The 25,970-nt window shown below is 37.1% G+C and overlaps 1 protein-coding gene across 6 annotated transcripts in view; it reads left to right on the top strand.

Moving 5' to 3' along the window:
- The window catches only part of LOC139985205 (alpha-N-acetyl-neuraminyl-2,3-beta-galactosyl-1,3-N-acetyl-galactosaminide alpha-2,6-sialyltransferase-like), a 54,739-nt gene that overhangs the window by 12,064 nt on the left and 16,705 nt on the right, over positions 1-25,970 (top strand). Inside the window, exon 1 of one of the 6 annotated variants that reach the window (XM_071999489.1) lies at positions 2,792-3,836. The exons of 2 other annotated variants lie outside the window; for them this stretch is intronic. Coding sequence is in view for 1 of the 4 variants with exons in the window: in XM_071999474.1 (XP_071855575.1) it covers positions 21,009-21,107 (99 nt within the window). In the remaining 3 variants the exon portion in view is untranslated. Of the gene's footprint in view, positions 1-2,791; positions 3,837-20,291; positions 20,366-20,790; positions 21,108-24,123; positions 24,359-25,970 lie in introns of those variants that run through there. 3 more of the 6 variants (XM_071999507.1, XM_071999474.1, XM_071999480.1) reach the window with 3 other exon arrangements.

The following is a 25,970-nucleotide window of genomic DNA, read 5'->3' as shown; positions in this document are numbered from 1 at the left end:
AATTGCTAAATGGATGACAATCGCGATAGATCAATCTGTAGGCTATTTACTCTAAAGTCGCAACTAAAGTCTATTAGCATATAATATGAGCCTCAGTTGAGTACCTCTTTGGGTACTTTCGTATACTACGAAATAGTTCTGACTAGTGAGTTCTCGTCCATACCAGCTTCCTTGTTGTAGCGATACGTAAAGCGAACGTAACGAAACCCAAAGCATGCACAGAGTGTTTATTCGTTATTTGGCGCTCGGGGTATGAGACCGCGAAAATCACAATATCTGGTATAATATAAACTACCGCTTGATTAATTATAAAAAAAAAAAAATAAGTTCCTATTTCGAATCTCTCATTTGAAGGTTTCACATTCCAATTTGTTACCTAGACAGTGATACGTACTATCTGAGTTCTTCTTTTTTTTTTGTTGGACGTGAAGGATATATTATCGGTCGGGCTATATATCCCCCCCCCCACCCACCCACCCGACCCGTCACCAACCTATTTCATGCACACAAATGCACGCGTCCTTATATAATGCAACCATGCATGAAGGCGTATACACGCAAAGTTCATTAACTCTTTGGTTCGCATGGTTGAACTGCGTTGAAACTGGAACGGAAGTGGTTTGAACTACATTCGATGAACCACTCACTGTATAAAGAATGCTGGCAACGTGTGTGGTGCTTAAGTAATAAGTATAAGTAATAATTGTAAATGGTTTTAAACGGCGGCTAATAATTCACTTCATTGGCAAATTTAAGAAATATGATACTTATATTTATCATTTCTTGATGTATTGGTTAATGAGTAGACAGGAAATATTAAGAAATCTGTTATATCAATTAACTGATTCAGTTATAATCAGGCGTTTTTCTTTCCCCATAGCAACGGGGTAATATTTGAAAATATGAATGTAACTTATCATTTAAAGGTCGCGAATTATTTATTGGTTAATTTGAAAAACGACAAAGATATACTACGTCAATATGTTTGCCAACTCTACTAACAGTTGATCAATAACATGGTGTTTTTAACTTTAAGGTTGTTTTGTTTACCCGGAGTTCGTTTCTAATGTCTTGGTCTCTTTCGGCGTTCCTTAGAGCTGATAAATACTTCTCAAGTAACGAGCAAGGCAGAACGTTGCAGGTTAGACATGGCATGCTAAACGATTTAATTTATTCATCGTATATCCATTGTGATGGTAATTATCTAGGCAGACATACATAACGGTATGGTTGATTTTAGTCTACACGGTGAGTTGATAATATAGACCGTTAGTTATATAGCAAATGATAAACAAAATGTCGAGCCAATTTTGTTGGTATTTTGGCCACTTTTTCGAATCTCGTTCAATATACGAGGTTATTACCCTAACAAAGCTCAAATTGACAAACATATATAGGCCCTATATGTAATTGTTTTCCAAACTATTAAACTGTGGAATATTTGTGGTGATTGTCTCTTGGGTTACGCTTTGTGTAAATGCAACGTCCCGAATCTGTTCCCTTACCAATTGTATAGGGCCTATTGCTTTGTGACAAATAATTTTGGTCATGGTTTTAGGTTGGATCATGGAGCTATAAACAGATAGCTCCATGGTTGGATCAACAATTGTGGGTCAGCTGTCATTGATCTTGTTCGAGATAAACCGATGCGGTTCAAAGATGTAGGAAAGGTGGCATTATTGGTAGAAAGTTTCATATCACTGAAATCTCGCTTATAGCACCAGATAATGCGTTAAAATTAATATTTGTAAAATGTGACTTCCAAATACGTTTAACATTAGAAGCCTATAGCCAATATTAACAAGCTTACCAACTGAAACAAATCTGTATATGATTATACGTTGTGCCATCACAGTTCGAGCACCCCGCCCCCCGCCCCGCCCCTTCTCACGCCGCGTCTCACCACATCCCTCACCCCCTACCAAAAAACAACCGAAAAAAAACGAAACTCACGGACCAGCATGACAGATTCGATATCTAATGGAAAGAGTTGTTGCGGAGGAAGTTTCCACACTTAGTAACCCCTTCCCCTAAACAACGCACCTGAATTACCCAGAATACCACGCAATATGTTCTGTTGTTGGTGAGTTGATCAGTATATACATTTGCTGTTACTGTGCCCCTTCAAAATCACAACGGGCCATTTCCCAGTCCATTGAGTTATATGTAGGCTATATATATATATATATATATATATATATATATATATATATATATATATATATATAAAGCCTTGTTGTGTGTCTACTTCAGATCATCCATATCGAAATGAAATATCGAACAATTATATTTCCATTCTCATTGTGAATGTTGATTTGATTGGACAAACATCATTTTGAAGCAGGAGAGTGGGGTGGGGGTGGGGGATTTCCGGTCAGTTCGGACACTGCTTGCGCAGTTATGACGTTAGCGACAATGGTTCACGAATCTCATATAGGCTATATGTGAATACTGTGCAATACACCGTTAGCACACACACACCACCTGCCTCATTCCAACATGTTCTTTAGAAATATCGATTTTTTTTTCATGCCCTTCATATGAAAGTACAAAGGAATTTATCACCTTGTTTTTTTTTTAGATTCATTGGTACATATCCTGTGCTCACTATATATATGCTGATAATTGCTACTATGTGCCATGTCTGTTGCTATAATACCGTATTTGTGAGTATCCAAAGATTTGTGTGAATTTCCGCGGTTATGGATAATTTCCGATCACATGTAGCGAGTATGAATGCGTTTGTTGACGTTAAGCTGAGGTAAATTGACCCTTCTGCGACAGTGTATAATATACACAGTTGTGTAAACCTTGTGATATATATCTATATATCTATATGATGTGTACACGGACTATAGCAGTAGTACAAAGATAGAGCCTATACTTATTACTTCGTGGATTTAACGAACAGATCAGAAGTTAATCCCATTCGGTGAAGCGGTTGTAATTCCTCTGTCTCGTTTGGAGGTATAGGGTCTGGTAAACTGAACCGATCGCCTCCACATGATACCTGCATGGTTGGAATATACGGTACTTTTAAAACCATCAGACACAGGTTAATTATTGCTATCACCATTGGAGACTGTTGCCAAACAAGGGCAGAATAAGTCATTCTGTTGATTCTATTTGTTATATAGGACAAAAACAAAATCAGCGCTGTTAATTTAAAACAGTATAAGGTTGCGGCTCTTGGACTGGATTTAGCCGAAGCATGAAAGGATCACCCCCTGCCGTGTTAACACGATCCGTATATTTAATTAATGCAATTATGTAAAATAAGTGTTGTTCTAGATTTAAGGCATTTTTTGCAAGCAAGCAGAGAAGAACTGATTGATTTGATTAAATCGAAGAGAATGAGCTTGATTACCGGTTTTGATTTAACGTTATGTGAGCCAACAACTTCGAGATAAGGGGACGCTTATACATATTCAGCAGAAAATGACCTCATTACATGAAATTTGGGAATTTTAACCTAGTTTTATTTGAATAGCCTGAGCGGTCTACAAAACGTCGTTGCTTATTGGTCAATGCATGTGATTGGATCTTAGGTCATTTTCTTTCTCTTTTTGGGGCCATTTTTCTAAAAATATTAAAGTGACAGAAGCAAACAACACTTTCATGACTTTGATATAGCTGGAAACACATATGGAATCACTTCTGTACATTACTGTGACGTTATCGTCAATGGAATTTTAAAGCGGAATTTATAGACATCTCTTAGTGCATTTAATGTGAAGTCATGACGTGTCAAACATTATTGCGTAAAGAAAGCACCACTGTATACACATCAATACTTTTGTAAAGACGTTATCCGTATAGTCCTGTTGAGGAAGAAGGTAAGAAACATCTTTTATCTTTCTTGTAAAATAGGCTACCATTTGAACATGACTGTAAATGTTAAGTGATGGTTTTTAAGCTGTTATTAAATCTGAGCACTTATAAAGCTAAAAATCAAAATAAAATGAAGCTGTTAGCAAACTGCTTATCCACTAGATAGCCTGTATAAGAGAATGTGTAAAAGTAAGTTGGCCTAACGTTTCGATCCTAGCAGGATCTCCTTCAGAGGCTAAATGACAAGTAACAGTAACAGAATGGACAATAACGCACACAGAATACAGACAGGTTAATGAGCATGGTGAACACAGAGAGATAGATGTAATGGGATTAGAAGACAAGGGATGGAGAGAAGAACAACTTATAAAGCTGTTAGTAAAGCTGGGAATTTCCGTAAAAGCGAAGGGGATCAAATCTTTTATTCATATAAATTATTTCCCGGTTGGTTACTATTTATATATATTATCCATTTCCCTATAGCTTCGCCCTTCTCCTGCTTTTGTATGTGGCTTTAGAGGAATTAGTTCCCGGGGTAAAACATGTGGTGTTCGGCATGACAGATTTAAAAACAAAAAGTATTGTCTGGACGAAATATCCAGGCTTTTCAAACTTCGAAGGAGAAGAAAATAAATAGGCCTATCTGAAAGGTCGAAAATGTTTCCTTCAACTTTTCGGTCTAATAATAATAACTCTTCTGATGACACTTTGATGATTTTGAAATGTGACAAATTATAATGAATCGCGTTTTTATTTGCGTTCAGTTTGGCAGTAAAATCATTGTCTAAGTTGAAGTATGTAAGTTACTGTCATCGGAATATCCAGCAATTTGGCTCAATGAAATTGATGACTATACATGACGCTTGAAGCACTCAATGCCTATCAAATTTAAGTAACTTTATAGGAATCGCTATTTTTATTTACATAACAATGCACTGATCTAGTATACTGGATTAGAAGATTTGTGCGAATAATATTAGACACAATGTAATATAGCCTAGAGCTCGTTATGCAAATCAGCGCATGCGCGTAAACAACCCTGTGCTATAGAGCAGTGAACATATTTTAATCATATGTTTACTGTATGTATCTTTCTCTATAAGTGTGTATACTGTACAATTCATACCAATGCATCACTGTATAAAAATCTCCCATACATCTTTCATATCTGATTAGTTTTTTTTTATTTCATTTTTTCTTTCTCTCATTCACAAAATAATCGCGTGCCAAGAATATCAACAACAAATATTAATTTTATAAAAGATGTAGCCTTATACACATGAACGATAAATCTGGAATCCCTGACCAAAAATCACGTCAAATAGTCTAGCAAAGCAATATTTTGAAGTATTGAAAGTCAGCGGTGACACAATTATGATCGCTTATTTGATTATCTTCCGTGTGCTGGGAGCCAAATCATACCTCACTCTCAGGAATCTTAATATATATTGAGGCTAGCCGATGAAAAACGCCGCGTGTCAAATATATACAAACTTATATGGAACGCGCAAAAGGATGAAAACAGAAACTAGGTAAAATGTAATTAAATACGCGGCGGAAATTCTATACGTAGTGACGTTATAAAATACGGCTAAGACATCAAACGTACATACATGTTACTCTTTGCAGTAAAATATATTACCTGCAGTATATACTTCAATACGTGATGTTCAGTGGCAAGTGTGCGCTCTATTCCTATACGCCTCTTACACACTTCAGAACGGTTATTACAGTAAGGTGCATGCATAGATATTTATAATATCGTCTTTGCGTTAAAGGAGCGTTCCGATTAATCATCACATATTTTAAAGGGGAATGTGTTTTAATCCGGAAGTATACAAGAACACTAATAGTTTTATCGGGTTTTTTTTCGAGAATGAATGCTTGATACCTTCTAAAGTTCCATGATGATTCACATCCCATAGGACTAGGGTTATTTGCATAGAATGTTCTCAATGATGTTGATACCTACCATCAAGGAATGATTAACAACAGATTGAAACAATGCAATATAATTTCCAATGAATTCGGAATCCACTCGTTTAGTGTCCGAGATGATCATTCTCTCAAGGAGTGATTTCAATCTTCAACACCCTTTAAAATCTGATAGAGTTAAAGTACTCTCTCTGTTTCATAGCATAACTTGACGTAAAGTCATTCTTTGATATGAGTAAATTTCACTGCTCTAAAGTGTGAATTCCCACTCTTTGAACTTAAGGGCGAGACTTCGTAGGCTACATGCTCCCCTTTCATGAATGGATAACGACTGACGTCTATGGTAGGCCATACGGGAAATAATTGCTTTCCATACGAATTAAAATTATTACCGGTATTAATTATATTTAATACCGGCGTTAAATAGAATTAATACCGGCATTAAATAGAATTAATATACCGGCATTAAATAGACCAATCACATCAGCGAATTTTGAAGCTGTTATGCTCTGATTTGCGTCGAGAAGCGAAAGATACTTGTAGGATATTGACAAATGTTCCCAATCCGATGTTTCACCAGTTCGCAATGCTTTGAACCGTTTTGTTAATCTTCGAAGAGCATTACGCTATGAAAAGTTTGGAAGACTCCTGAATGAAGATGGATGAACTAACTGGGCAAGTTTCGCGCCTGGCGCAAGAGCTGGAAACATGTAAGGAAGCTTGTCAATAATATTGCATATTATACCAAAGCGCAACTGAAATAGCAGTGCTAACTAAACAAAGATGGTCTATTTAATGCCAGTATTGATTCTATTTAATGCCAGTATTAATACTATTTAATGCCGGTATTAATTCTATTTAATGCCGGTATTAATTATATTTAATGCCGGTATTAATTATATTTAATACCGGCATATGAAGCTGCATGGTGATTGGCTGAAAATTAATACCGGTATTAAATAGAATTAATACCTATAATAATTTTAATTCGTACGGACATTTAATCAGCAATTATTTCCCGTGTGGCCTACCATAGACGTCAACTCACTATTATACGGTATTGAATCATAACCAACCACACTTTAAGTGGAGGCAAACATGCATGTAGAGGAGTTTCAGAATGAAATTATTTCTTGGCAAAACGACATCATAAGTATCTTTTTTTGTCTTTTGGTTTTATTTTTTGCAATTCATGCATGCAGTGATTCACATGTGTAGATAAGGACTGTCCTTTTCCAGGGGTATATGCATCCACGGAATTACTGTGTATGGGACACCACGTACTGAGAAGATCTCATTGTTTTACGCGTGAAATTAAAAGACACTTCGGTGGTGATTTGAGCACCACTGTATTTGCCGAGATGCATTGTCAACGTGAAGGCGGCTCTGACAATATTGTCACAATGACGCAATCAGAAAGTAGGTCGCGATTCTCACGTGTTACCTGCCAACGAAAATAAAATAGACCAACAATTATAAAGCAAATATTTTTGCCGACCCACAATTTTTTGGCCCGTTATTATATAAAATGAAACTCTGTTTTTCTCTTCATATTTCCAAGATACTGTGCTAGCAGCTGTTGACACGTGCAACCAGTGTCATCATTGGGGAATGTTGAGAACTTCGTTATCTCAGCGTCTGTAATTGCAATAAGCTCATCTCTATTACAGAAGGAACAAAATTGAAAGAAATATAGAAACTTTAACAAAAGCATAAGAAATTGTAGCACATGAGGCTACTGAACTTCTTTATCTTAGAGTATGCATTTGCAATAAGCTCATCTCTATTACAGAAGGAACAAAATTGAAAGAAATATAGATAATTTTAAAAAAAAAGCATAAGAAATTGTAGCAAATGAGGCTCGATATTTAGACTTGACCAAGTCATTGCTTCAGCTCCAGCGAGTGAAGGATTACCACACCAGTGATATCTCCCCAATAGGAATAATATTTTCCTTCGATGTCTGGGGATGTTGTTCATGCAAAGTTATATTAACTTTACTATTCACTTACCTGTCTCCACACAACAACAGTACATTCGCTCTTCCGTGTCTATACAGTGACACAATAACATTTGACAGTACTGGCCTCAGTCTGTTAACCGGTCACCTCCGGTCATCTCCGGCCAACCTTCCTCCTCATCATTCTGCCACCCAAAGTTTCTAACGCTGTGTACTCTATAGAGCTGTCAAAATATGCGTTCGGCGTCGGTATACAACCGGCCCTTCCGTATTTTGCGTCTTCAGTTGTTGTGAGGAGATAGATAAGTTCGTTGCTCGTAAATGTCTAAACCGGGTAGAGTTTGGAATCTCTATCACAGAGACCATTATTAGCGACGGGGATGTTTGCGCTAACTTTAATATTCGATTAGCGCAGAGTATGTTTCTGTATAGTTCAGGAGTAACACGTCTTAGGTTCTCTTTATTAAATCAGATTAATAATTCAAGGGTGACATGATGTGACACAAAACTATTTTTAATATATCGTCGACTGTTAAAATTCCGTTCCCTTCAGTTCCGGTAATATTCCTTTAACCAATTTCAAGTTTTGAGAAGTGGTCCCCTTTAAACATCTGAGGCTCATCAAGTAAAGCGTCTGGAGGACAAATTTAACAAATGTGCAAATTGGCATTGAATGTTAACCAATGATGCTCGCTTTGTTGACATGAAGCTAACAGGAAACGGTTTCGTTGCGTTATTCGAATTTATAAAATGCCATGAGTTAGCATTTATCCTTTAGGCCGTTATTGCATCTTCTAACAACGAAATAAGAGGTAAAGTACTGCAGTATTGCTGAAAATTCTCTTTGCCTAGAGTATACTAAGGAGATAACTATATTAAAGACAATTAAAAATCTTAGTACATACAAGTAATAGACAATAATGTGACTACATAGTTGAGACTTGCTCAAAACGTACAAATATAAGTACATGTTGAATTTTTTTTATATATAAATGTTGCTTAGCTAGCTGATATATAAATGTAGCATTTCATGAGACGTTTGCTCTTTCGCAGAACAAACAAACTTGTCCTGTTTGATATCTTTATCCATCGAAGCGGGAAAGAACCATTGCTTCTTTCTATACGTGCATGTTCATAATATATGGAATTGGTCAACTTTACTTTCAGAAGGGTTGCGTCTACTTGAACCATGCGTTTTGACTTAAGAAACAATATCAATTTTATTTATTCCAAAGAGTTAGAACTCACTCTTTTGAAAGTGTCAAAAAGAATCATTCTTTAGAGTAGTAAAAGTCACTCTAATCAGAGAGTGGTTTCATATCAATTTAGCTCTAAGCGAGAGCGCCTTTTTTCCAATCTATGATAGCTAAATTTGTGAGAATTTACTCTGAGTAGAAGACTGAAATCCCCCTTCTTTGTTTTAAGTCTATTGTTTTGGTGGAGGTCAAAGGTCATTTGGGGTCACCATGGGTCAAATTGTGAAAACATCGTAAACATGATATCTCAAGAAGGGATATCATGGGCAGACCCCATATTTGATGTGTAGAAGTACCACATTGTGTAAAAGAAGTATATTGTTTTTGGTGGAGGGCAAAGGTCATTTAGGGTCACAAGGGGTCAAATTGTGAAAACATTGTAATCACGATATCTCGATATTGGAAGCTTGGACCTACCTCTAATTTAGTGTGTAGAAGTACCACATTGCGTTAAAAAGACCTATTGTTTTTTGTGGAGGTCAAAGGTCATTTGGGGTCATCATAGGTCAAATCGTGAAACCCTTATACATTTCATCAGACTCATGAAGAAAACTGCTCGTGTTACATCATCGAAACCACAATGCATTTTTGCATTCTGGATTTCTTTTGTGCTTGTGTGTGTGTTTCTAAATATAAGATAAAAGTATCCTTAGAATATCTTACACATGTGTTAATATCAAAGCAGACCTGGGCTGTTTGCAGTAATTAATCAAACATTTACCGATTATTGCTTGGATCAAAATATGCATTTTTGTTTGTCTAAAAAAGTTCATTAAAGATGTATCCTACCCGGATGAATTAATCGCCCAGACACCCTCTTACATCAGTATAGTAGTAATATACAATCATGTTAACCCAAGCGATCACTAGCAATACTATTAGGAACATATGTTTGGTGATTTTTCGTGACATAACTAACTAAAGGAAGGAATTCCAAACTGGAACAGCTTAATCAGAAATAATCTTTACCGCCTACATTTTATCTTGTGATTATATGTCACGCAATAAGTTTTACAAATGCTCTCAAGCTAGATCTAAGCCTATATGGCTTTCATCACAAATGGTGTATGTTTATGTGAATGCACTTTAACCTGTTAACCTTGATATTATATATGCCTGGATTATGTTATTGTCATGTATTCGGTATTTTTACGATAACACCTGCAGGGAAAATACCTGATCCAAAACTAGCCGCTTATTCCTGTCTAGACGTCATTAATCTTCACCTATAATCCCTATTTTCCTGGAAGTTTATTTTCACATATTTGAAGCACTGGGACATATACTTAAGTTCACATAACAGTACACCCATCTTTATGAGGGTTTCTGCTTTTATTTTGTTTTCGTTTGATGTATGCCTTTACTGAAACATTGCATTATATGTTAAATTCGTTCTACAATAAGAAACTGTATCCTATATACCGAAAATATGAGACGACTGGTCCTTTGAACTGACAAAGACATGTCGCGATCGAATGTCTTTCGCACGTAATGTTTATATTTTAATAATACATGAAACGTATTGTCTATTCAACCGTATATTCCTGCATTCTAAAGCAGAGTCGGGCTGTTGAACCCTCAGAGGGGAAGGTAACATTGTAAATATTTCAGCATTTTGTAAAAGTCAAATGAATCTCGAAGAACACGTATTTTATACACAAAATATCCGTTGGATTTGACTTTCAATTTTAGGACATAACTACCTTTAGAGCAATTTATTACACTTGTGTCTTCTATACAGTTGCGTTTCGTCTTCTCCAGTCTTCTCCAGTCTTCGCCAGTCTTCTGCAGTCTTCTAGAGTCTTCTTCAGTCTTCTAGAGTCTTCTAAAATCTTGATCAGTCTTCTTCCATCTTCTTTAGCCTTCTCCAGTCTTCTTCAGTCTTCTTCAGTCTTCGCCAGTCTTCGCCAGTCTTCGCCAGTATTCTCCAGTATTCTTCAGTCTTCTTCAGTCTTCTAAAATCTTCTTCAGTCTTCTTCCATCTTCCGTCTTCTTTAGCCTTCCACAGTCTTCTTCAGTCTTCTCCAGTCTTCGCCAGTCTTCGCCAGTCTTCTTATATCTTCTTCAGTCTTCTCCAGTATTCTTCAGTCTTCTAAAATCTTCATCAGTCTTCTTCCATCTTCTCCCGTCTTCTTCAGTCTTTTCCAATCTTTGCCAGTCTTCTAAAGTCCTCTAAAGTCTTCAAAAGTCTTCTTATATTTTCTTCAGCCTTCTCCATTCTTCTTCAGTCTTCTAGAGTCTTCTAAAATCTTGATCAGTCTTCTTCCATCTTCTTCCGTCTTCTTTAGCCTTCTCCAGTTTTCTTCAGTCTTCTCCAGTCTTCTTTAGTCTTTTCCAGTCCTTCGCCAGTCTTCGCCAGTCTTGCTATATCTTCTTCAGTCATCTCCAATATTATTCAGTCTTCTTCAGTCTTCTAAAATCTTCATCAGTCTTCTTCCATCTTCTTCAGTCTTTTCCAGTCTTTGCCAGTCTCCTATAGTCCTCTAAAGTCTTCAAAAGTCTTCTTATATCTTCTCCAGTCTTCTTCAGTCCTCTAGAGTCTTCTAAAATCTTCATCAGTCTTCTTTAGCCTTCTTCAGTCTTCTTCCGTCTTCTTTCGTCTTTTAAGACTTCTTTACTCTTCTAAAGTCTTCTTATATCTTGTTCAGTCTTCTCCAGTTTTCTTTAGCCTTCTTTAGCTTGGCAAGACAAGAGGTAGCCATGCTGGGGCATGGGATTCCCCATCCCATCCCCACCCCCACCCCAAGTAGACTAATGTACAGTATCTCCCCATGCTGTCACCACCAAGTGTACACAAACTTCAGAAAGTAAAGGGCACGAATGTTGCTTCTCCACCCCCCCCCCCCTCCCCCCACCCTTCAACTCAGAAATCTGGCAACGGGTCTTGGTAAAACGTGTGTAAACCTACATAGACACAGGTAACATGATTCAGAATAAATTATAGAGTTTGAAGCACTGTCAATTACGTACAATGTAGTTTCCCTTTAACGTTGATGCTAGTAAATCGATACCAGTAATTCTACGAAGTAATTTCCGTACATGCAGTTTCGCTTTGCGCGCGGACTATATATTCAAGTGTTAACATATATCAATATCAACCGTGACGTGTTAATTGTAATGTTTGTAACTTTTTGATATTGATGAGACAAATGGGCTCAAAGCAAAAAAACTCAATCTTTCTGAGATTAGATAAAACTGTTGCTGAAGTACCGTATCGGTTAATATCATTTCTAAACTAGGCCCAAATGGAATGTGAACATACCATCTTCACTTTTGATATTGATATACAAAAGGTTAACTTGTAAACATGCTGGTATTTGCCTGACATAGTTTCCTAACATTTTGAAACAGATTATGTTCCTTGGTGGATATACAGGTAAAACGTTAAATAGTAATTCAATTTCAATGCACTTTCGAATATGTACATGCGTGTTCCTACGCACCTCTGTATGAAAACTAAAAACAGGTAATAGGAGATCAGTACAATATGAAGCAAGGTTACGCATGCATGCAATTGCAAGTTTCGCTTCATTTACACACTGCAGTCATGCGACAATACAATTAATAATAATAATAATAATAGTGAATATTTTTTTGTTTCACTTTTCTCGTGGAAACAACCTCTCGGTGTTTCGTTCGTAACTATTTGAGCAAATAGAGGTAAAACAACTTTTTAATTTTTTTAAATTTTATATCTGAATGGTACAAGGCAGAACAATGTAAGAAAGAAAAAAACCTGCGCAAGGGCATAGCCGTTATTTATTTTAAAAAAAAGTGCGTGAGAACTGCAAAGGCGTATAGAAAATACATACATATATTAGCATGTGTGCTTTTAAGCCTCGCGGTTGAGTCAAATGCATCGAAAAAAAATGTTTGACGCTTGCGTCCAACGTATATGCAAACGCAATACAGTGAACGGCGCACTATATGTATACACGTGTATTGGAATATAAGAGTTATACATTAATTAAAATGAAATAATTAGAAGACAATACGCTATATGAAGTGAACAGGGAAGGGTATTTACATAGCAAATGACCTTAAAATATCTGAAAAGTGTAATGTCTAATATTTAACCGCATCAGTAAGTTTGATTAATTAATTGAGAAGGATTTTAAAATTCCCTGAAAGGCTTATATAATTATAGTGGTACTGCTTGCATTACAAAGACAGTTGGCTTACCTCACCTGTATTTGCATGTTTTTTTTGTTAAATCACATGTGGTTGTTAAGAAGGAGCAGTAACGTTGATTTTAAGCAGTTGCAAAATATATACGATTAGCATGCATTTTATACCATAAAAAAGTGAACCTTTTCTTCATGTACGTGTACCACATTTATGTAGTAATAAAATTGAACCCGTCAGTTGTACCATTAAACAGAACATTTGTTACAATTATTAACGTATATGTTTATAGTGTATACAATGTTCACCTCGCAAATGCAGATTTCGATTTGCATACATACAGTGATCACGCGAAGGTTTGTAGAGTAATATCATACGAAGTTCAATGCGCGCATTGATGTAATTCGACGTTTCATTATTAAACACCACTCTAATAAATGAATCACATAATGTTTCAGAAGGTATTCCTCGTGGAGTTACAGACATCTGTATATACATCTATATTGGCAAAGCAGATACTCCTATAGGTTAGTTCCTCGCTTCATAATATCCTCGGTATATTTTTAGCCAGATATCATTTTCCTTTCTTGTTGCTTCCTGTAACCGTTGGCTGAAGTGCCTCACGCTATACATCGGTTTGGGAATAAAGTCCCTCCGGATTAATATGCAAGGTAGCAAAATATTAAAAACCCAGGCTTGCATGGAATCGTCTACCTTCGGTGAGGTTAACTGCCTTGTAGACTAATTGACAACGACATACGAAAATAACGACGCATGTATGCAGTTGTGGTTATTTACATTATAACACATGTATACGGGACATTTCTCTACGTACTGTGCCAGCGCATTATATAGGGAGCTTGCGAATGTTCTATAAAGTTTGGCCACGTGCTATATAAGTAGGCGCCATAGGCCTAAGCAATACGGCTGAAAAGCTTTTCTGAAAATGTAAGTTAAAGTAAAGAAAGAATTATAATTTGATTTGAAGAAGTTTGAAGAGCCAATATTATCTTCACACTTTCAAAGTTTGTTATTTCTCATTATATCAGTTTTCAAGCTGTTCATGTTATTCTTATGCGATATAGACTACTATATAGTACACTAAGGGCTGAATAGGTCAGTGCGTATAATCATGGGCTAACTGGTTCTATGTCCAAAAACTGCTTCGTTCCTTCAAAAGAAATGTAAAGAAAAAACTGTACAGAATTGGACAATTGCGGGCCTTCAGGCTTTTATTAATTTAACGAAAACTAAGGTTACCTTTTGTTGTGAAGCTAACTGTAAGAATAAATTGATGATCGATTTTCAGATTTCTCTTTGATATGATACACAAATATCTATTGTATGCGATACGTAACTGTGTTTTTACACGAGTAACTCATCACCATTAGATGAACATATACCGATGTATGTCAACAAGTATAGGTCTGCAAGATACTGTGTCTGTTTATTAGGCTTGAGGAATGGATATTGCTATACCTATATACAGACCATAGTATACCCACATAAGCCTATAATTTACATTCTTTACTCATCCACAAATAAACACGTGTCTCGCACAAACTGATATGCAGACGTTAAGCTTCCAGACGTTAAACGCTTAGGTTTGTTAGGCTGTCATGATTGGTCGTTTGCGTTCGGGTATTGAGACTTCTGACAAATAATTCACTTTATTGGATTGAATAATTGCCACGTCAGTTGTTACAATCTTAATTCCAGTGCGGACTTGATGAGGTCGCATATTGATAACATTCATACATTGTAGGTTAGAGGTTCTATACCGGCACGGATCCGTTGTCTGTTGGGTGGGGGGGGGGGGGGTCGGCATGTACATAAATCAGGACCGACTATGTCAAAGAGGTGACGCGCATAAAAACATATCAAACATAGCGGGTCATGTGAGGTGCTCCCTTGTAGCACATAAACTCTTTTAGTACTCATTGAATGGGTATTCCATAAACAACTGATGTCATAATCCCGTCATATCTACCACATTCCTGTTGAATCTATATGCGAACAACGGAATCCAGACAAGTGGTACATTTTGTCTATGTTGACCGAAATTTTCAATTCCAAAATTTCCATTTTGAGGGGTATTTTCTTTCAAACAATCGTTTGTACTGATGTGTGTGTGTAGCATTCGACGCCATCTTAGCTGCTAAACATGCAACATTTCACATGGCACATCCGTTTCTAAGGAAAATTGTGACGTCACTAAGAAGCTCTGATTTGTGAACAAATATATCTACCGTACACTTTGCGGACGTCAACGCAATGAACTAAATCGCCGATGTTAGATCTGTGCTTGTGTGAATAAAAATCCTTAATGACATTATGCAATGCAGATAACATCACAAGCTGTAGAAGAACCTTCGGAAGGTTCCAAACTTGTTGACGAAATCCCCAATTTCATGGTCTAGCTCACTCTAGCAGTCAATACATGTAACATTACAGAATTCCCGCCCTTTCACAGTCTTCTGGGAATGTCAGGGCATCGGCTTTTCAAAGCTGATGACATCCAAGCAATGAAATTCGTTGTGATATTAAATAAATTGCATGTACGGAATACCGGCCTCATTGTTAAATTCATACACTCTAAATTTATGGACAGATCACAATTTATTTCAGCCGGTGAAATGAAATGATGGAGATGTCTTTGAAAGGTATAATTAATACTTAGCAGCCTTTCGTTGCTATCTGTTGGTTGATTTGGTTGGTCGGTTGGTCGGTTAGACTGTGCAAGATATATCGCACATCAATTGCATGTATCACTGGAAGGTTAATGAATGTGTCTGAATTTGATTGAATTTATGAGAAACTTTGGGTCAATATGAAAACAACCTAATAGCATTTTGCATGGCAAAATATGTGAATATTTCATATTATGCGATATCTTGTGGATGCATTTGGCAACAGCAGAACGTATAACGCAATACTGACATTTGAACTGAAAATATCGTCGCATTCCTTAAAATTAAATCATGTATTCACAGACGAAAATAATATTTCTATACCAAAATAAAGTGTTTGATGAAATATCATAATACAGAGAACATTGACAGCTTATCAAGCATTTCATATTTATCATTCCGTATTTCAAGAATACAGGATTAAATAATATTTTAATAGCGGTTCTGAATTAACGTTCGCCAATGATGAAGGCACACAATTACCGCCACTTTTTGGAGTAACCATGGAGGGTCCTAAGCGGTCAATAGCCTTTATCAATCGGGGTATACCAATATCTGAAGTTCAATCCCCCATATCTCTAGTTAAGTCCAAAGTTAATTAAGATCCGGTGGCTTTCAAGTATAACAAGTGTAGAATTTCTTTTCTTTGAAGATAAGATAAGATGTTTACAATGTCTATACCGTTATCGTTGCAATGTCGTATCTGTCATTTCAACGCCATTTAAATACAATGCTATATTATATATAGTTAATTTGTTACAACTGACATCATCAGACATTTTGTATGATATAATGAATGGCGTATTAGCGGATACTATACGGTGTCCGGCTTGCCCTGATTGGCGTTTTTCATTTTTAACTTGGACTTCGTGCCTCTACTTACGTCGTTAAGATCCCGTTGCTGATTATAATAAGGTCATAAATCACTTATCGTGTAAGATAGTTGGTCAGTGTTTATTATAAACAGCGCGCTTTAAATAAATTGACCATTGCCCTCTCCTTCCATCCGGACTGTCCCACCCATTTAAAGAGGGGTACGATCTTTAAAAGTACGGGATTAACATTGGTATGTATAAATGAAAAAAGGGCAGGAAAGTAGATGGAAGAGGGGGCTATGCCAATTAGGCAGCAATGTTCATCATAAAAAAGTCATTAAGGGGACTCCGCACATTTGGAAAAAAAATGTCCCCACAACCCTACCAATGATTCCATTTCCGTTACTTCAAACTTCTGGGAGGACATGTTACGATTTGTGTATGAAGTTGCTTTGGACGAATTTGAACGTGTTACCAACAAACAAACAAATATAAATCAAAACTTAAAACATTACATTTGAATGACAGTCATTTGGTGGTTGTGCTTTATTGACCCCCCCCCCCACCCACCGTTCTTATTTCACTCATATCCCCTCCTCTTTCCCCTCCGTAACGCAACATTTCTACAAATTCGCTGAATTTTCATCTCATGGATTTCATCCAACGTTACTTGACTATAGCCTCTTCTTTCACTGACGGAACACTGTTCCTTTAACGGATAATCTTTCTTCAGACGTTATCTCTGATGAGTTGAGTATAGCCTACGAAGGTGCGGTCGAAAAGGTGCTGTTTAAATTGTAATACTATACTAAGACGATTGAATAATTCTCAGTGACTCAATTCTATGTCTATTTGTTTAGTATTGTGTATATAATATAAGTGAATACTACTTCTAGTTAAGGCTCAATGTTAATACTGCTTTTTTTTATCTGTCTGGCAAACCGCATGACACATCGATAACAGCGATTATCATTATAGGGTATAATAAAAAAGCTTCCATAAAATGCATTTTAGTTTTATTAAAAGATATTGCAGTTTTCAGACGTTGTTCAAACTTCAAGCTGTGGTTAGTGCATCGAGGGTTCCTGTTTAAATATACTTGTCGCTGAAACGATATATGTAAGAGGTAGTAGTTGTCGGTAAGTTGAAGGGTCCTTGTCTAACCATAAAGAAGGCAATCATGCTACAAAGTGATTCCGAGAAAACAAAGAAAGAGGGGGGGGGTGTGACAAGGAAATGAACAGGTTCCCATTTTGACATGGAAAAGAAATATAACATCGGATAAGGTAATGGTTTACCATCGCTTTTGACGTGGTGGGTTTTGTCAATGGGCGGGGCGTGGAGTGGCGGGAGGGGGTAGCGGGGGGGGTGAAGGATAGATATGGAGATCTATAGGGTGGTAAGGGTCAAATGCATACTTCGTTACATCACTCCATTGGAGAGTGGCATATATACGAACACATACAAACTTTATTCTTGAGTGGAAGACAAGCAATATTCAACTTTAGGTAAACGTAAAAACTTTAATATGGCTCAAATATAACGTTTAAAGTGCTTTACACCATAATTGTCAATGACCAAAGTTGTTGAATGTCTTACGATGGTGCTCTGTTTTGTGTTCATATGAAATAAAGAAAGAAGACGTGTTTGGTTGACGTATTGGCAATTCCTCAAGCAATGGATTTACATTAACATTTAGTCCTGCACTGAGGAGATGACGTCATCATCAACTTAGCCTTAAAGGAGCATTCCAGGGGATTAGCATATTTAAAAGCCCAGTAGCACTGCCCCCCCCCCCTTGGACTATGATATATCAAAACTAAAATTATGGCCAATTTAACTCTGTTGAATATACTCCGGTAGATGATGGTGATTCCGTAACAATAATGCTGAGAATTTTCAGCATCTTTTAGGTCGAAACCACATCCTCATAACATTTTGTATGACCGAAGAATTCGAATGTTTTAAATTTGGTGGTATTTTTGTGAATTAATGCATCTGACAACAGCTGAATGAATGACGTAATCATAGCAATTCAACTTTTTTTTTCGTTATAATATTTTAATTCACTTACAAGGAGGAATATATTATTTTTATTGAACCGTTGCATTTTGATTAACTTCTAAATAAATACAGAGAACCAATTGTCAGCTAAGCTCAACTTCCCAAATGTATCAGGCTTCAGGGATAAATCAAGATCAAGATTATAATTAAAAAATACAGCTTTTGAAGAAAGTTTTGCCGTTATGACATCACAGACCCGCCTACTGCGATTCATTCCTGGAGTACTGTAGTTGAAAATGTAAAGCCAGTCAAAATAGGTTTCAATGAATCAAACATATCTTGAGTAAGGGACCGTGAAATATTGAGATTGAGCTTTTAACTAGCAGTGTGGACTTTTTCTTCTTCGTCTTTTGCAAACTGGTGTCACATTGTGACCCACCAACATATACTTTGAACACTGTATAGATCTTTCGTCTCAATACGTAAAATCACCCACGTGATACAGTCATATAGCCTACACGATACTCCATATGTATATGTTCGGAATCTTTTTACCATACATTTCTTCTAATCGTTAACATCATTTTCAGACAAGAGACATCCAACAGTTGTTGTTTGCTTTGACATCAGAAATCAATATATTATGCAAATATTAAAAGTCATTATGTTATACCATGGAGGTCTGTTTTTACCTCGATGATTATACGCACATTTGGGTTATGTTTACATTTACTTTAAATACAAACTGTACACATAATCGACAGTTTATAACTGTGGCTTTTATTTCACTTCAGATCATATTTTTAGTCAAGAACAAAATGTCAAAATGGATCGATCTACTTTCTTTTTTCTTCTTTTTTTCTTGTTTTTTCATTTTTTTTTTCATTTTTTTTTGCGGCCGAACATAAAGTAGGCCCTAATACATAAAGAAGCCTGAAGTAACCACATTTGGCGGTCGAACATAAAGTAGGCCCTAATACATATAGTAGCCTGACTGAGTAACCACATACTTTATTGAGTGGATTGATAATTTAGTGTTTCTCTCTCCACCTCTCACTCTCTCACTAGAATAAATAATTTGTCCCTCATTGATCTCCTATCTTTGTAAATGTGTCATCGTTGAGGATGAAGTCGAACCTTGATTTATTGTTCTATGCTACATAAGCACAGTGTTCTCTTTTTAAGAACACTCGAGTCACCCAGGTTAGAGCAGGGAGTTGTTATGACTCCCTGGTTAGAGCATGGACAAGAAAACCATACAAACGTACCGACTCCCAGCCCCATTCCGCCCCTCCCCCTGCCACCATACGTCGATACTAACCGTATATTCATGAAGACGTTACGTCTGTTATCACTATATAGTCCGTTAGAAAGGGAATAAATACTATACTTGATCTGGTTAAAAGTTAGTGAGCGTTATACTGTGTAGCCTACTGCTTACACATGATTACATGATGTTCCTAAAGCAAAAAGGCCAGGACACGAGAGGCCACTTCATAACACAGTAAAATAGGATAGTCGATAACGGTCTGGAATAAAAGCTGGTAGGCACGGTAACTGCTTTTAACGCGTAACATACCATTCAGCTGCCTGGAGACAGAAAGAATGTCTCCAGTGTGTTACAATTGCCATACCACTATGAGTTTAGTAAAGACACACAGTTCGTACGACGTTCATTGAATACACGTGCAACAGTATCAAGTTGGCATAACGGAATGCACATATTAATCGGGAGTGCAGACAGAGTAGGTTCGTACAGTAGTAACCCATGCCATAAGCTCGTAATATGTGTCGATTAAACAGATGTTTAACATTAAATTTGAATCACTTAAAGTCCCATAATAGGGTTTCATAATTTTAGTGATAGTTAACAACCGCCTCCTCGATACCAGCAACCCGCAGCGCATATGGTTTAGGCCTACTAATAAACAACCTCTTTATATGTATGCCTACGTACAATTAGTGCATAGTCTAATTACTCGACGTTAGCCCGGTTACTGGTTACTGCTGCACATTATAGTCACAACCTTTAACAAACAAACAAACATACGATATGGAATGTTATGGGTGACTTGTTCAGTGGGTTGGAATAAATTCACACCACATCCTGGTGGTGTTCCGAGGTGAGAGGCCAACAAACTTATCTGTAGTAGTTATTTTATTCCTACACTGATATATATAGCGGTGACATGGAAGTTCAAACTTCAATCTTATAAACCTTGGTTATGATACTGCAGACGGGATTCGCAAATATAGTATCTCTGTGTCTACAGCCTAAGTAATTATTAAACGCTAACCTTAATCAACGCATGCGACACAGACGACGACTCCATATCCTGGTAGGAACTGTACATGATTGGACATTCGCAGTACAGAGTTTTGTACCAGGTGCATGCGGATTTCGGAGGTTTATACTAATCGAGAGCAAATCCTTTTCTTTTACGTGTTTTTTCTTTCTTTCTATGATTTCGTACATCTATACGTTCGCATGGTAAGTACGGCTAACTACTTGTATTCGATAATAAAACATTTCTATGCGATATATATATTTGTGTCTATCACGAGGTATTATAAAGTGCTTATAAAAACTAGACGAGACTGAGAAAACGTCTGGAAAAGTGCCTAAATTTTCGGTTTTACTTAAAGGATTTTATTCCGAATCGGGTCTCTTTTTGCGGGTATTTCGGTGGTAGAATTGGTGAGATGGAAGTCCAGATGTACACTGTTGTAGTACTTTCATGCTTAACCCCCTCAGACTTGGACTCGTATACACGTGAGTACACCAGCATTGGTAACGTGAGAACTCGTAAACATGTTTGCTAGCTGTACGTATTTCCTCCAGTTCCTCGTGCTCTTTCATATAACCTAATCAGGAACAAACTTGAAGTCAGAGATTTTCACATATCTATATTTGAAATGAATTTTGACTCTATTTTTTCGTTCAATGAACTCTGGTGGTGTTGTTATCTAGTATATGAAAGGCCGTATAGCAAAATCAACTCGAAAAACGAGTCGATCTCTATATTCGAAATTCCTCTCCTATCTCTCTTTGTTATATTTTCGGTCACTTTAGTCTTTTTTTTAGCGTGGATAATGTATTTCTTCTGGGGGGGGAGGGGTGGCGTAGTGGTAAGGTTCGACTCATTCGTTGAGCTATCAGCTATAGGACTATGATAGGCAAGTAAAACAATTAACGACTGTATTCATATTTTTCACAGCCAGGTTCTTTCCTTTTAGTAAGACCGACGGCACGATAATACAGGAGTCTGGGGCATTTTTGTCACTTTAATCTACCGATTTTTCCCCACCCCAACTCTGTCCCACCCTGCCCCACCATGCCCCACCCTTTCCCCCTTCCATTCTAGACCTTTCTAGAAGGGATCATGGTGCGATTAACGCAGAGAGCTGCTTTAGTAAAATGTCTTTAGAAAAGTCTTCTCTTTGTTTTTGACCTGATAGATTGTATTTCATTTCATAATCAAGACTGTTTTACACCTGAAGGATGCTTATCTATAGGTCTAGCTTGAGTGAATTACATGAGTGAAACAGTTACCAATTGTTGTTAACGTTAGTAATAAAATATATATTTCACGAACGTATAGGTACTTTAGGTAAAGCATGCACCACGTGACTTTAGTTTAGGGTCTGTGGCGGAGCGTCCATACAGTCAGGGGCGGATGCCCCCCCCCCCTGACGGACTCAAATGGACTGCTGGCGCCCTTTTCACCTCTTTACCACTTTTTACTTATTCGCGAATATTGCCTTTTTTAATGCGCTCTCATCTATACCTATTGACATTTGTCACATTTTGTTGGTGTAATTTGGCGATTACACCTATTTATTCTTCGTTTATCTGCAAATTAGCCAGGCCCGGAAAGAGTCATTTCCGGCGATCTAGGGAGTATCTTTATTCAAAAAAATTCTGTACGCTACGCGCCAACCTGTGGTTAGATAGTGTCGAAAGCGCCCCTACAGGCCATTCTCGCCCCTCCTGACGGATACCCCTAGCTCCGCCACTGTTTAGGGTAACATGGTATAATCCAGTCACACTAATAGGCGCAAGGTATATAATAACACAGAGTACCGCAGCTTAGGATCCATGGATGGGCCACTGATGTATTCAATAAACATATATGCTACTAGTTATACATTAACGAGTTACGAGGTTTTATTAGAAGCAGGAAACACTAATTACGTGGTTGTCGTTTGTTCTTACTTGCCATAAAAGTACCCGCTTTGTTGACAAAGTCAAATGATGTATGTTCTTCGGTTATATTGAGTTTCCCTATCAAACGAATATAACGGCTAAGCAATTTCAGACGGCATTGTCATAAAACAGGAGGTGTGGGATGTTGTTATTGCAGCAGGGTCGGTACTTGGATGGGCCTAATCCTTCCCTTCCCCTTACCAACACCCCTCACCCCACCCCTCCCCACCTCTCAACCATGCTTTACTGCCTCAATTGTTAAGTACACAGAGCTCTTGCAGGTACTGAAAACTATACTTGTTATAAAAGGAAAGTAAAATAAAATAAAACTGTTAGCAAACTGCTTATCCACTAGAGAGCCTGTGTAGGACAGTATGAGAATGTGTAAAAGTAAGTTAGCCTGACGTTTCAATCCTAGCAGGATCTTCTTCAAAGGCTTCAAAGGCTATAAAAGACTTAGAACGGGCTGTTGCACTATAGGACTCTAGTATAAACGGGGCTATGTGGGGCAAAACGGAAATAAATGTAGTTATGAAAACATCACTCAAGCGTAATAATAGACTTCGTACAAACTGTCAAACGGAATTGCACGGGTACATAAAGCATTCCTCGAAATCAATAACACGTCTTTGTCATTCAACATTGCTGGTGCGTCCTAAGCATTTTACGGGGCTGAATTCTAGCTAAGAAAGGTCACGGAATAATAAGCACGTTGAACTTATTATCGATCTAACCTGCTCTCGTTAAAAAAAAGTTACAATGAAAGCGGGAATAACCGTTGCTAAAATTCCAATACAATAGGCTGCATCAACAGACGATATGTGCATTGAAAAAGCACTAGGAAGAAAACTGAGCGAAATGGGTTACAATTGCGTACCATTGGCCTTCGTGATATAAGCCTAATCTACGTTTCTTTATTTTTATTCTTCAATTAGGCCCTATTTTTCAGTGGTTTTCTTCCGATAATCTGATTAATGAAGGTTTCCATGACTAGGAAATGTTATTTTTTGAATCCGTGAAGAAGATTGCAGCTTAGCTCAGTCAATCGATAACAAATTTTTCCTAGTAACTGCACCCCCCTACTAAGGCAACAATGCCCGTAAGATCCCCCTGTTGACCGGTAATCAATTTATGACAATGGTCAGGCCAATCGATTACTAAATGTTTGTATTTACAATAGGCCACAAGAATTCGAACAAAGCAATCGTTCCTATGACGACTTAGCCTCTTTAACGTCATTCTTTGAAGCGCCTAAGTCCAAGGCTCTTCCTGCGTAATGTACATATATAGAAAAGGCGATTAGATAGGTAGTCATTCTTCACTTATCGTTTAGTGAGTGATTGCGTGCTATACTCGGTACATGCATTCACCGTGCCTAAGGCTACGACTACTACTACATACCTACAGCGTGTTCGATTAACTTTACTACAATGGAGTAGCCGGACGGGAATATGTATAGGCTTCATTTCTATTTATGTTTGTGACATTTTTTCATCGGATTAACCTGTGATTATTATCTTTTATACACAACAATCGTAAGTTTGTTATTAATTATACCGGTAGACTTATAACAAAAGAACCTATTCCCTGCTTTTACTAACCCCCCCCCCCCCCACCCTCCCCATCTTTACCAGTGTAGGTATAGTGTAGGCCTTTATATTTGATGTTTCATTTCAATGATTTCAGGAACGGCATTTATCTCTATTTTCATAAGGTTACATTTTGTTTAGAAATAGCTTGATTAGAAAATATATAGTGCCTACACGTGGATACTACAGGCTTGCTTGAATGTAAATCGGCCAACGTTTATCATACTTGATAATAATAATAACCCGAACTGAGGTGCTGTTTGTATATGCTATACTAAGCGGAAACATACATAACACTATAGATGTAAAAACTGAGCTTCAGACCTAACTAATTCTATGGATTATATAGATACTGTAAGATTACTGCTTACATTGTAATCTGTATACCTAGTATATAGCTTCACACACAATGATAATGTCCGTACGTACATATGTCCTTGTATATAATACATAATATGCCGATGTGTCGAAATTACAACGCTGAGCAAAGCTCACTAACAAAACATCCTCTGTAAATATGAATATATACATATCCTCTTTGGATATTGTTTTAATTATAACGTAAGGTATATAGGGAGAATGAGTGGTTGGGAGTGAGGGGGGGGGGTGAATTATTAATCATTCATTGGTTAATATTATACCATGCATATATTATGTGGGACATAATATTATGTGGGACATAAGAACCCTGCTTGGAGCATGTCCGCTAAAATAAACAGGTCGCGTTGTACCGTGAAGTTAATTTGCCTGGCTAATTATGGATCCCTGTACAAGATATAACATAGGGGTGACGTATATTAATTTACCAATTCAACCCGAAACCATTGTTTTATACTACTTCAAAAATCCTCGTGTCGCTCCCATTCAGTCTCGCCCCATATAAACCCGCACTCGCCCCCCCCCCCACCTGTCCTTGAAGCAAAACAATGTCCATATTTATAACCGGAATCAACAACTGACGAATTCGCCAAGTTCTGATACCACACCTAACTTTGTGTCTTTACTTTAATTTCGAAATCAAATCACATTTTAAAACAAATACAATTTTCATTCAGGAGTATAGCCATACAGTAGTTTTTTACTTAATTTAAACAGGATTCTAATAACATTACGATCTTACTGCAATATAGGTGGATCCGAAATATTCGAAAATTGACAAAAACTTTGGTCTTGATGTTTGCGTGGATATGTGGCCACTATGGCATATCTAGCCATTATTTCTGTGGGACATCATGACACCTTTCATGGATATCCTAGTTATACATTATGTACCACATGATGACCTGATGTGTAGAACGGACGCTGTATAATTGACAATTATTTCATATAATTTAGTTAATAAATTTCGGTGTATTATCATCGTATAATGCCTTTCATCCTCAAACTGAATAGCTGGTTTACGGTTCATAAGTTGACTCAATGCACTATGCCACACTATGCAATATGTGTGTACTGTATACAAATGTTGTAACGGTGCTTTTACGGTTCATAGGTTAACTACATGCACTATCTACACTATTCAATATATGTATATGTACCATACAGATGGTGAAACGGT

Source organism: Apostichopus japonicus, chromosome 2 (genome assembly GCF_037975245.1).
Source record: "Apostichopus japonicus isolate 1M-3 chromosome 2, ASM3797524v1, whole genome shotgun sequence".
Classification (NCBI taxonomy): domain Eukaryota; kingdom Metazoa; phylum Echinodermata; class Holothuroidea; order Aspidochirotida; family Stichopodidae; genus Apostichopus; species Apostichopus japonicus.
The sequence above is the reverse complement of the archived record's forward strand: the minus strand, read 5'-3'. Positions and strand labels throughout refer to the sequence as shown.